Here is a 12,601-nt window from a genome sequence, read left to right as displayed (position 1 = left end):
CAAGGAGGACGGGAAGAGAAAAGAGAAAATAATGCTCACTGCCCTCCTCGGTCCCTGCCACGTAACCTTTCAGTCTTGATGAATGATTAAAGCGGACGTGGCAGACTGTACTTCCCAAAGAAGGATCACAGTCTCTCCCAGCCCACATAACCCTGTTCATAATGTAGTCCTGACAGTCCTCTCATCAAGCTTGGGTCCACCATGTACCCTTCCCTTGAACTCAGAGGGACCTAGGCAACCGTGTTAGCCACCAGAGAAGAGCCGAGGTGATGTTAAGAGGATTCTCAGATGAGTCATAAAAACACCATGTGCTTCTCCTGCTCTCTAGGGAAGCACACTCTGAGACTCCAGCTGCCAGGTTGTGAAGAGGCCCAAAAAAGCCGACAAAGAGACTACAGAAAGACAGCACAAATGTAAGGTGTTCTTAGCCGGGCCTGGGCGGCTCAAGCAGTTAAGCATCCGCTTTCGCCTCAGGTCATGATCCCAGGATGCTGGGATGGAGCCCCAGACTGGGCTTTCTGTTCCATAGGGGGTCTGCTTCTCCCTCTCCCTCTGCCTGCAGCTCTGCCTACTTGTGATCCCTCTTGCTTTCCATCAAATAAATAAATAAATCTTTTAGAAAAAAAAATGTAGTGTTCCAACAACAATAACATAGCAGAGGTCCTAGCTGCCTGCCAACATCACCCTCCAGACCTGTGGCTAAAGATACCGGCAGAGTTTCCTGCCCAATGAGTAAAGACGGGGCTACAGCCGAACCCCAGACACTGTATAGCAGAGAAAAGCTGTCCCACCAGGCCACTTCCAAATTCCTGTCCTACAGCATGTGTAAGCATTAACAAAGACTGTTACACCACTAAATTTTTATGCAGCAACGGCATCCGGAACAGCTAAACTCATCGGCACCAATAACAGTAGCTTAATTACCACACAGAGAAAATGACAAATACGTGTTTCCTGAATTATTACATCCTAAATGCTATACTTACAGAAACAATTATGGGGGCTGCTAAAAATGTACTGTGCTGGTAAGAATTCCCTAGGTTATAGCAACAGAAAAACCAAAACAGTAACACTTGAACAAGAGAGAAATTTGTTTCTCACCTAGAAATTCAGACAGGCAGCTCAGGGCTGCTATCCCTGTCAGGGAGAACAAGACAATCCCTACCTTATTTCTGCTATTCATAAACAGGTTTCCATCCCACAGCCCTAAACGGCTGCTCAGGCTCCATTTATTACATCTACATTTCAGCTAGCAGGAAGGACAAAAGGGGATGGGATGGGTAGATACCTCTTTATTATGTTTTTTTTAAAGATTTTATTTATTTATTTATTGGAGAGAGAGAAAGAAAGAGAGAGTGAAGGGGCAGAAGAGAAAGAAACTCAACCAGACGCCCCACTGAGCGCAGAGCCCCAGGCAAGGCTCCATCTCAGGACCCTAAGATCGTGACGTGAGCTGATATCAAGAGTCAGACACTTAACTGACTGAGCCACCAGGCACCCCAAGGCCCCTCCATTTAAGACTACTTCCTGCAAGTGCATCCACTGGCCAGAACGCAGTTGCAGGGCCACATCAAGATGCAGAAAAATCTGAGGAAAGCTGTGTGTTGCCATGTCCCTGCTAAGAAGCAGGAAACGGGCAGAAGGGAAAAATGGACTTTGGGAAGTAAGTGGTAGATTCTGCACATGCATATTCCAAAATTCAATTCCTATTTGGCTTAGGATTACAGGTTCAAATCCTGATGCAACTCTCAGGAACCATACCAATGTGGCCCCTGTCAGATGTCAGACTCTCAGCTCTAGAGCCTTCTGATTCAACACACGTCTTTACCGCGATATCCACTTTCCTCACCAGAGGAGTATAAGCAAAATGGCAAATAAACATTTAATAAATTAATGATTCCTAAGAAAGGAAAAGACATTCAGAGACAAATACTTCCTCTGAAAACCATAAATATCCTGGTGGGTCTTCCTGTCCTCTGTGTTTCCTTGGACAAGGCACTGGATAAACCTAAAATCCCGTTTCATCAGCTGTAAACAGGTATCACGCATTATTGGTTTGTCGTCAGGATGAAAGGAGATTACACATGTTTGAAGTGCTTTGTAAACAGGAGAGTTTTATACAAATATAAAGTTATGCACCTTCAAAGCTATCACTCCAATAGACACTTATTCAATTAAACATTTTTGTAAAATTTTTAACAATGTATAAATACATCCCACAAAATAATCTGTGGTTAAAAGACCCCAACAAAGTTTACAGAACGTACAACAGAATTTATAGACTCCTACAACTGCTTGTAGATTGTTACATATATTGCTTTAAGAAATACCAATAATACAAAGGCATGATTTACAATATTCCCATTATAGCAAGGAAAAAAATAGATTCATACAATAAAATGTCTTTTAGGCATTTGTTATGCCAAGTATTTAAATGATTATTCTCACTAGGACGTAAGAATAATACTCTTTTAGTGACACAAGATAGATTTCATTAGGCCAAGGCCTGCTGACAAGTTTCCAAGAAGTTCTAAAGTAAAATCTGGCTATCCCTTCCAAAAAATAAATAGAACAGCAGCAATCTCTAAGAATCCCCTAAACAGAAACTGTGAAAATTCCATTTACATTAATTGGGCCTTAAGTACATGAGTTATTATAAATAAAAATAAAATTTACAAACTAGTTAACCACTAGCCCAAATTTGGTTTCTACCTGCCTGTGAGTGCCTAAGATAAGAAGTTTCATCATGAAGTATATATTAACTTGTAAGATTAACAATTATCTCTAACTTACACGTAAGCCAAAGTGCTTACTTTTACTATAGAAGCAAAACCTTCTTCTGACAATAATTTACAGAAATAATATGGACACACCTAGAGTTCTGTGAAGACCGAGAACGTCCCCTATATTCTACGCATCCAAATACAAAGGTCTCCATTACATATGTACATGAACGCACTTTCAGTAATTTGGAATCTACAGACATTACAGGACTACGTGCACACATATATAACCATGAACCACTTTTGACAATGTTCCTGGCCACGTCATACTTCCACGCCCCAAAATGCTAGAAAGAGAATAAAAACTCTGTATGAAAACTACCTTCCCATTTTTTTAAAGTAGATTTTAGAATGGAAAAACAAACCCAATACTCCTCTTTGCAACGTGTACTGAGCTCCAAGAGCCTCAGAGTCAAGGATCTCTTCAGCTGTTCCCTGGTGTAACAGGACACACGAGCTTGCTCTCACTCTCTTCAGGAAGTCTGCTCATCTCCGGTCTTCTGAAAAAGAGAAAGAACTCCTTCAGACTGAGAACTGTTCTACTTGACATGCCAGCCTCCAAAGCACTAGGAAAACATTCCATGTCTGTAAGGAGGGCCAGCTACTACACTACCTTACAGAGCATGGCCCAATGATTTTAAAAATGATGGACATGCAGGGCGCCTGGGTGGCTCAGTTGGTTGGGCGGCTGCCTTTGGCTCAGGTCATGATCCTAGAGTCCCGGGATCGAGTCCCGTATCGGGCTCCCTGCTTGGCAGGGAGTCTGCTTCTCCCACTGACCTTTCTCCTCTCATGCTCTCTCTCTCTCTCAAATAAATAAATAAAATCTTTAAAAAAATAAATAAAAATTTAAAAATAAATTTAAAAAAAAAATGATGGACGTGCGGAGAAGTACATCAAAGGATCCCGAGATGTCCAGCAAGTAGGTCTCATGTTAAGCAGAATACCAGCAGGTGCCAGGTAACTCTCCTGACCCCACCCGTGTTATGTCAGGATCAAGGCTCTATTTCCCTGTATTCAATGTCCCTCCCTGCTTCAGAAACACTAAAAATCCGAAAGGAAAAAACTATTCAATACGCACTTGACAATTACCATACAGTAGACCCCTGCAACATCGGATCTGGGACTGTGCAAAAATCCCTCAGGAGGAGAATCATGTCCCTACAAGATTATTCATTTTCTGGACTTTTCATCATATACAAGAGAAACTGTACAGCAGAATGGAAAGAACAATGAATTTCAAAAGAACAGAGGTGGATTAGGCCTTAGCCAAGTGCCATATATTCGCTGTATATCCTTAAGAAGTCACTCAGTCTGTCAGGGCCCCAGCCATCTAAATGTAGTCCCACGAGCATCATAGTCCCTGGACCACCACCTACCTGGGAACTTGCGAGACATGCAAATTGTAAGACCCTGCCAGGTTAACTCTGGGAGCAGGACTCAGCAATCTTTGTTTTAGCCCTGCAGGGGATTCTTAAGCAGGTTCAAGTTTGAAAAACCACTGTCCTATATAACATTACCTGCCTGACCTACTGCCCTTAACAAATGTGAGGTATCCCAGAAAGTACCCCGTCAAGTCTCCCAAGTGATTTAACCACAACTATTCACCTATGAATAGTACTTACTCCATTGAAACCCCTGATTTAAATCTTTATACAGGGGAACTAGAGTAAAACCTTTATGTTCTAAAAAACAATCAAACAAATCTGAGTACTCTAAAACAATCTTTAATGATAAGAGTCTTATGTCTCTACTTGTTCTGACCATAAATCCAAAAATCATAACATATGTTCTCCAAAACTTCATTTAGAGCCACCAGAATTAATGGAAAGCTACTGAACTTAAGGTAGTTCTTTAGAAATAAGTTGTTATCAATGATAGTTTATCCCTGGTTTTAAAATAATTTCAGGACAGGGACCCTGAGTGGCTCAGTTGGACTCTTGATTTCAGCTCCAGTCATGATTTCAGAGTCATGAGATCGAGCCCCACATCAGGCTCCATGCTGAGCATGGACCCTGCTTAGGATTCTCTCTCTCCAAGGGGAACCCTCCTTACACTGCTGGTGGGAATGCAAGCTGCTGCAACCACGCTGGAAAACAGCATGGAGGTTCCTCAAAAAGTTGAAAATAGAACTATCCTACGACCCAGCAACTGCACTACTGGGTATTTACCCTAAAGATACAAATGTAGTGATCCGAAGGGGCACATGAACCCGAATGTTTACAGCAGCAATGTCCACAATAGCCAAACTATGGAAAGAACCTAGATGTCCATCAACAGACGAAAAGATAAAGAAGATGTGGTATACACACACAAACACACACACACACACACACACACACACACACACACACACAATGGAATACTATGCAGCCATCAAAAGAAATGAAATCTCGCCATTTGCGACGATGTGGATGGAACTAGAGGGTATTATGCTTAGCGAAATAAGTCAATCGGAGAAAGACAATTATCATATGATCTCTCTGATATGAGGAGGTGGAGATGCAACATGGGGGTTTGGGGGTTAGGAAAATAATAAATGAAACAAGATGGGATTGGGAGGGAGACAAACCATAAGAGACTCTTAATCTCACAAAACAAACTGAGGGTTGCCAGGGGAAAGGGGGTTGGGAGAGGGGGGTAGGGTTATGGACATTGGGGAGGGTATGTGCTATGGTGAGTGCTGTGAAGTATGTAAACCTGGCGATGCACAGACCTGTACCCCTGGGGCTAATAATACATTATATGTTAATTAAAAAATTTTAAAAATTATTAAAAAAAAAAGATTCTTTCTCTCCCCCTCTCCCCTGGCCCCTCCCATTTTCTTCTTTAAAAAATAATAAAAATAATAAATAAATAATTTCCCAAAGAAATAATAAATAATAAATAAGATTTCAGGGCACTGACAATACATTTCTAGAATATCCTAAAAGTCAAAAGTAATTAACATAACTTTATCATCATCATCTCACACTCAAAGTTTTTTAAGTATTTCCTAAAAATCAAACTCTGAAAGAATTAGTCACTGACCCTCACACCCAGAAAACACTTACTTGTCTTAAAAACTGCTTTCCAAGATAAGATGTAGCCATGTTGGTTAAATTCTTCCTGCTGCCCACTTTGCACCTGATGTAACCATACAGGTTGGCACCTTGTAGCACCACACCCATGATAACCACCGCCTGAGAAAGAAAAAATAATCAGTGGTTACTGGCCTAAAATGGACTGACCTTCCTTTGTGTCAAAAAATAACAACAACAACAAAAAACACAAAACAAAGCAGACCATCATGGGAAAGAGAAGGAAAAGGAAACTCATGGGTGGGGCTTGTGTCAATGAGACTCCTTAACCTGACAGAACACACCCATCCAATACCTGCTGAGCACAAGGCACTCACATCCGCCCAACATATATTAATTACACACATATGCTATACACCAGGCCCCATGCTGCCCCCTGGGGATGCAACGAAGGGACCATTCTCTCTCTAGGATTTTCCATGGGTCTGCAAATAAAGATACAAAAGTAAGTAAATGAGATTCAGAAGAGGCTCAAACGTTAATTATTCCTTTAAGAATTGTGAAAGAATGGTCAGGAGATCAAACTTTCTTGGTTTATTAACTCAGAGCATACAGAGGGGAATCTCCACTCTAGGCGAGCATGCGTATGCGTGTGTGTGTGACACACAGCCATCTTGCGAGAAAACAAAGCAGAGCTAGGAGTCAGCAATCAACAGTTGTTGGCCTCCTGTGAGGAGCGGGGTGCAAGGGGAGCCCTAGGAGGAAACACACTTTGGCAGAGTGGCTCCTTCCTTGTGGCCACATCTGGGAACCTACACATGACCCCACTAAGATCATTAAAGACAGTGAGTAAGAAACTCAAGCCTCCTCTTTAAAGATTACGGAAGAGGGGCGCCTGGGTGGCTCAGTCGGTTAAGCATCTGCCTTCAGCTCAGGTCACAATCCCGGAGTCCTGGGATCGAGTCCTGCATCAGGCTCCCTAATCAGCAGGGAATCTCCTTCTCCCTCTCCTTCTGCCCCTTTCCCTGCTTGTTCTCTCTCTCTCTCAAATAAATAAATAAAATCTTTAAAAAAAAAAAAAAGATTATGAAAGAAAAGTTAATTAGGACAATGTGAGGAGGTCCCACAGTTGCTCTAGAACAGGGGTGGGCAAAGTTTTTCTGTTAGAGCCTTTGCAGGCCATGTGATCTCTGTTGTAAACACTTCACTCTGCCATCCCAGTCCAAGAGCAGCCACACACAACACATAAACAAACAGGAAAGCCTGGGTTCCACTAAAAAGTTACAAAAGCAGGTGCTGGGTTAGATCTGGCCCACAGGCCATAGTCTGCCAAGGCCTGCCCTAGAATAAACTCATCAACCCGTCTTGTCGCGGCCGGCACGACAAACCGACCAGGAACATGAGGGTAAGAGGATGCTGAAAAGAAATTAAGAGACAAAGAGATGGGGGCAGGAGGAGCACCAAGGAGGATGTCCAATAGTGCCAATTTTATTCAAGGCTGTGAGGCATTTTATAGCTAACAGAAACAATCATAAGAAAAGTGTCTATTTTTTGCTGATTACTAAAGAGTTTGCAACATGCACAGAAAATCCTTCAAGCTTTCCCATTATCTATTTCCTGGACATCAATAGCAGACCTTCTAGCGCCAGATGTACTGACTTCAAGGCCACTCAAGACATAGTTTATGTAAGCACAGCTCAGTCTTACAGTGGTGTAGTCTATAGCCCGTGCAAGGACAGCAAGGAGCAGCCAAGAATTTCTGACCCCGGCCAAATCGTCTCTATCTGACTAGCGAACGTGTGGGATGTCACGTAGGCGAGAGCACAACACATAGCACAGACCCTTTCTCAGTGCTACTCAACTTTATCGACCTAAGCCTTTTGTTCGGCTATTCAGCCTTTAAAGGAGGCACAAGTCAGGGCCTGGTTTGGTTCTCGTCTCAAGCCTTACCGTGGCCTCCCACACCGTCTGCTATTAAAAGCTCACCCGGGAAGGGTTTCTATGTGAAAAAGCAACACAGCTAAACAGAGTCTCTCTCACCAAGCCACATTTACTCTCCTTAACCTTGAATAAGCTGTGCAGTTGATTTTAAGGACATTAAAGGGTTTAAGTGTTTAAATAAGGAACAGATAAAAATTCCTAGTAAAAGTGGAATTGCACTTGCTGTTTAAAACTTGTGTTTCAGGGTGCCTGGGTGGCTCAGTCGTTAGGCGTGGGATTGAACCCCACATCGGGCTCCCTGTTCCGAGGGAAGCCTGCTTCTCCCTTTCCAGCTTCCCCTGCTTGTGTTCTTTCTCTCACTGTCTCTCTCTCTGTGTCAAATAAATAAATTAAATTAAATTTAAAAAACTTGTGTTTCACAGAAATAAATACATTAGAATTATACGAGGTTGTTAGTTACCTAAATAAACATGAAACTGTATTTTTATTTAAATAAAACTTCTCATGCTTCTCAAAGCAGGATACTCCTAACACGCTAGGGACCAGCATGTTAGCGTGGGTCCTACAACAAATTTCAAAATCTATTTATAAGTTAAAACAAGCAGACATCTGGTTTAAGATGGTGTAGTGAAGCCAGACATCAAGAGCTCTCTATCCCTAATACAGAAGAGATTTTAAAAATACACAGGTTAAAAAGAGATTTTAAAAAATAGGTTTTGGTGCCTGGGTGGCTCAGTTGGTTAAGCAACCACTTTCAGCTCAGGTCTTGGTCCCGGAGTCCCAGGATCGAGTCCCGCATCAGGCTCCCAGCTCCATGGGGAGTCTGCTTCTCCCTCTGACCTTCTCCCCTCTCATGCTCTCTCTCCCCTCACCCTCTCAAATGGATAAATAAAATCTCTTTTTTGAAAAAAGGTTTAAAATAAAAGGCAAATAAGCTAGTACTAATAAACATTAAAAAGAGGGGACAGGGCTGGTGAGAGAAAGAGCCAGCTTGGTTTTGCTCTACACAACTCCTCTCTCTCCAAAGACCCTCTAACAGACATTTCAATGATGATCACCGCCCCCCAATTTGTTGGAGGCAGAAGTCCAAAGGATCCAGAGAGCCCTGAGAAAAAATTCAGAGACCTGCCTCCCAACCACCCACCACACAACACAGGCACCAGATCCCAGCAGCCTGCCACAAGATGCCCCCTGGTGAGGAGAAGGAGAAGCAACACAGAAGGACCAGCCATTGTCAAGCCCATGTTCTCAGCGGGGGGGGGAGACGTTCCCAGAGAGCCTGAGTAATGGGAGCCCAAACCACCTTCCTTATAACTTTACCCAGCTGTTTTAGGAAGTGGAACCAGTGCTAGGGAAGGACTGGGCAAACTCCCCCAGACTGCTAGGGCTCCGAGGCCTCAAGCAGGAAGGTAGCACCAGCACGGTGCACACAGCCACCCAGGAGAAAACCACACAACCTTAGAGAAGGCAAAACCCAAACAAGCTAGTGAGGAAGCCAGAGGCCAGGCTGTGCCCTCCACCTCACACCTACATCTCAGGCCACCAAAGCCAGAGTTCTGGCCCTAGCTCAGGGCAAAGCCCAGACGTCTCAGATACCACCCGGAGGCGGTCAAGGAGAAATCACCCGCACGAAGCCAGCACAGAGAGGAGGTCGAGACAGAGCAGCTACCGTGAGCATGAGCAACCTGGAGAGGGGAAGAGGGAAAACACATCCATACAAAACTACGGAGGAGGAGGAAGATGACGATGATGATGGTGGAGGAAAAGAAAATAATAAGAAAGGAATATAATATGTAAAAGATGAAGAATCTATTCCGAAAGAAATACAGCCCACCAAAATAAAAGCATTTCTGGGAACACTGCACCCTACGAAGAACCCAGAGATAAGAATTCGAAGGAGCATGAAGGTTAACGTAGGACAAGAGGAGATGAAAACAGGGCTGGCAGAGGTAAGGAACTGCAGATGGAAGCTGCTGCCACCCGCCCGCGGGGGTGACCCAGTGTCCTCGCCCCTGTGTTCTCCAGCATGTTCCACCAGCACAGAAGCTCCACCAGAGCCTGGCTGGCCACCAACTGCACCTTAGGGCCTGGAACAGCTCTGGCATCTGGAAGAGTCCTAAAAAGATTTGCAGACCAAATAAGCAGGAAGGGAAAAAATGAAAGATGGTAGAGGGGAACAGATAAAAAAATGACCCAACAGAGAGATAACTGGTCCCTCAGAATCTGAGAAGCCCAAAAATAGGACATAAATGAATGTAAACACTTGACAAAAGACAACCATCCTGATTCAAAGCAAAACCAACACTGACATATTAGAGGAGTATACAGTTTCCAGAAAAATCAACATAGAAAGATAAACATAAGGATACTCTGCAATTTTTTTAGCACTCAAGAATTAAAAAAATAATTTCTTCATTCGGGGAGAGAAACGGTGCACTCACTTACATGCAGGTTAAGTGAACCTGGCCTCAGATTTCTCTGCAATATTCAATAGAAGAAAATGATGATGTAATGTCTTCTAAAGGCTGTAAGAAAGAACCTTTGACTCACCCTACCAGGTCATGATCAAGAATGAAGTCAACAGGGCACGTCTGGCTGGCTCAGTTGGTAGAAAGTGCGACTCCTGATCTCAGGGTGGTAAGTTAGAGCCCCGCTTTGGGTGTAGACATTACTTAAAAATAAAAATTAGTGGGGCGCCTGGGTGGCTCAGTGGGTTGGGCCGCTGCCTTCGGCTCGGGTCATGATCCCAGGTCCTGGGTTCGAGCCCCGCATCGGGCTTTCTGCTCAGCAGGGAGCCTGCTTCCTCCTCTCTTTCTGCCTGCCTCTCTGCTTACTTGTGATTTCTCTCTGTCAAATAAATAAATAAAAAAAATCTTAAAAAAAAAATAAAAAAAATAAAAATTAGTAATAAAAATAAAAAATAAAAATAAAAGAAGGAAGCCAACAGATTCATATTCTTTTTCTTTTTTTTCCAAGTAGGCTCCAAGCCCAGCATGGAGCCCAACACAGGGCTTGAACTCACAACCCAGAGATCAAGAACTGAACTGAGGTCAAGAGTCAGATGTTCAACCAAATGAGCCACCCAAGCACCCCAACAGGCTCATATTCTTAAATATGACAGAGTCAAAGGAAAAATAGTACCTACAAATTCTCTGAAAAAAAAAAAAAAATCACCCAACAAGAAAATTTAGCCAACCAAGACGTAAAAGGAAAAGCTGCAGTTAACCCAACTGAATCAGTGTATTTAAATAGATCAAAGAATGAACAGCCAGTAAGATACATCATTTCAAAAGGTCTAACTGTTAAACCTTGACAACAAAACTATACTGGAGCAAACACAACTCGGGCAAGAGCAAGGGAAGAAACAAGAGAAGGGACCGAAGAGTGTTTATCTCCTTCCCTTTCTGACAGACTCTAGAGGTCAAGAAAGAGGTTGAAACACCATACTTAAAACAACTAAAATTAGCCTATAATCATCAGAAATCCAAAGGCGGAGGCAGGACAAGAAGTGGGAGAAATCATGGCTGTTAACTGTGCCATCCTTCACAGCAGGAAACCAACATTCTATGTTTCCCAATCCACAAAAGAGGGTGTGATACAAACATAAAGTAAGAGAGACCTACTAGAAAAACTAAAAATACACAGTAAACCTCCCAAATCCCAAAAGGGGAAGTATGTATATGAATACACAAAGGAAAAAAAGGCCTATATAGCAAAACAGAGATAAGAAAATATTTAAAATATGGGGAAAAAACATAAGTAAAGCCAAAGCATGCCTGGTATCAATAAATGTTAAGTGAGATAAACTCAACTATGAAATGGACAAGAATCACAGTTTGGGTCAAGTGAGAGATTATATTTTCCAAAGATGGTAGCAATAACATCTGTTCCACGTGCTTTTCTAGAACTTTCACATTCCCCCCATCAAGCAAGCTACATAGCTTAATTCCCATTCTCTTGAATGTGGATGGGTGGCCAAAGTGATGATCTCTGAGCCTAGATTGTTGCCATGGCCTGAGTTTCATCTTCCCAAAATTCTAGTGTTGAAATACTAACCCCGCACCTCAGAATGTCACTGTATCTGGAGAAAGCATTTTTAAAGAGGTAATTAAGGTAAAACGGGGTCACTAGGGTAGACCCTGACCCTCTATGACTGGTGTCCTTGTAAAAGAGATTAGGACACAGACATGTTTGGAGGGAAGACCATGTGAAGACACAAGGGAAAGACGGCACCTGCAAGCTAAGGAAAGAGGCCTCAGAAAGAAGAAATCAAACCAGCCAACCTCTTGATCTGGGGCTTCTCGCCTCCAAAACTGTGAGAAAATAAAGTTCTGGTGTTTAAGGCCCCCAGAAGGCAGAATTTGTTACAGCAGCTGGAGCAAACACACAGCTGTAAAAGGCAATTCAGCTGCTGAGCTAAGACGCTCCCAATGAGAGCTGTGACCCTCCACGGAAGCATTCTAACTGCCATGAGGCCGCCATGCTGTGAGGACGCGCTACATGGCCACGTGGGGAGACAACGTCGAGAGGCTGCGGGACTTCACAAACAGACGATGCCTCCAGCCACTCCAGCCACTGCCTAACTGCAACCACATGGACCCCAACCCACAACCTTCCAGACAAGCCCCCCTCAGCCCCAGTTCCTGAACCAGAGAAGCTGTGAGAGATAATAAAAAAAATTTATTTTTATTATTTCATAAGTTACTTTATTATTTTATTTGTTATTTACACTTTATTTATAGCTTGATGGGGGAAATAAAAATTTATTTTTAAGCCACTACATTCTGGGAAGATTTACGATATATGCAACAGCCAGCCAGAACAAGTTACCAACTAGTATTTCCAGAGAAGAGCCCT

At 43.0% G+C, this 12,601-nt stretch overlaps 1 protein-coding gene across 1 annotated transcript in view; it reads right to left on the bottom strand.

Moving 5' to 3' along the window:
* Window positions 1-2,094: 2,094 nt before the first annotated feature.
* TVP23C (trans-golgi network vesicle protein 23 homolog C) overlaps window positions 2,095-12,601 on the bottom strand; it is a 28,283-nt gene continuing 17,776 nt past the window's right edge. Inside the window, exons 6-7 of the mRNA XM_047708408.1 lie at window positions 5,837-5,965; window positions 2,095-3,283 (exon numbers count right to left, since the gene is read on the bottom strand). Of these exons, the coding sequence (XP_047564364.1) occupies window positions 3,257-3,283; window positions 5,837-5,965 (156 nt within the window). The 3' untranslated portion in view covers window positions 2,095-3,256. The remainder of the gene's footprint in view (window positions 3,284-5,836; window positions 5,966-12,601) is intronic.

Source organism: Lutra lutra, chromosome 16 (genome assembly GCF_902655055.1).
Source record: "Lutra lutra chromosome 16, mLutLut1.2, whole genome shotgun sequence".
NCBI lineage: Eukaryota > Metazoa > Chordata > Mammalia > Carnivora > Mustelidae > Lutra > Lutra lutra.
Note: the sequence above shows the minus strand (reverse complement) of the source record. Positions and strands in the feature narration are given on the sequence as shown.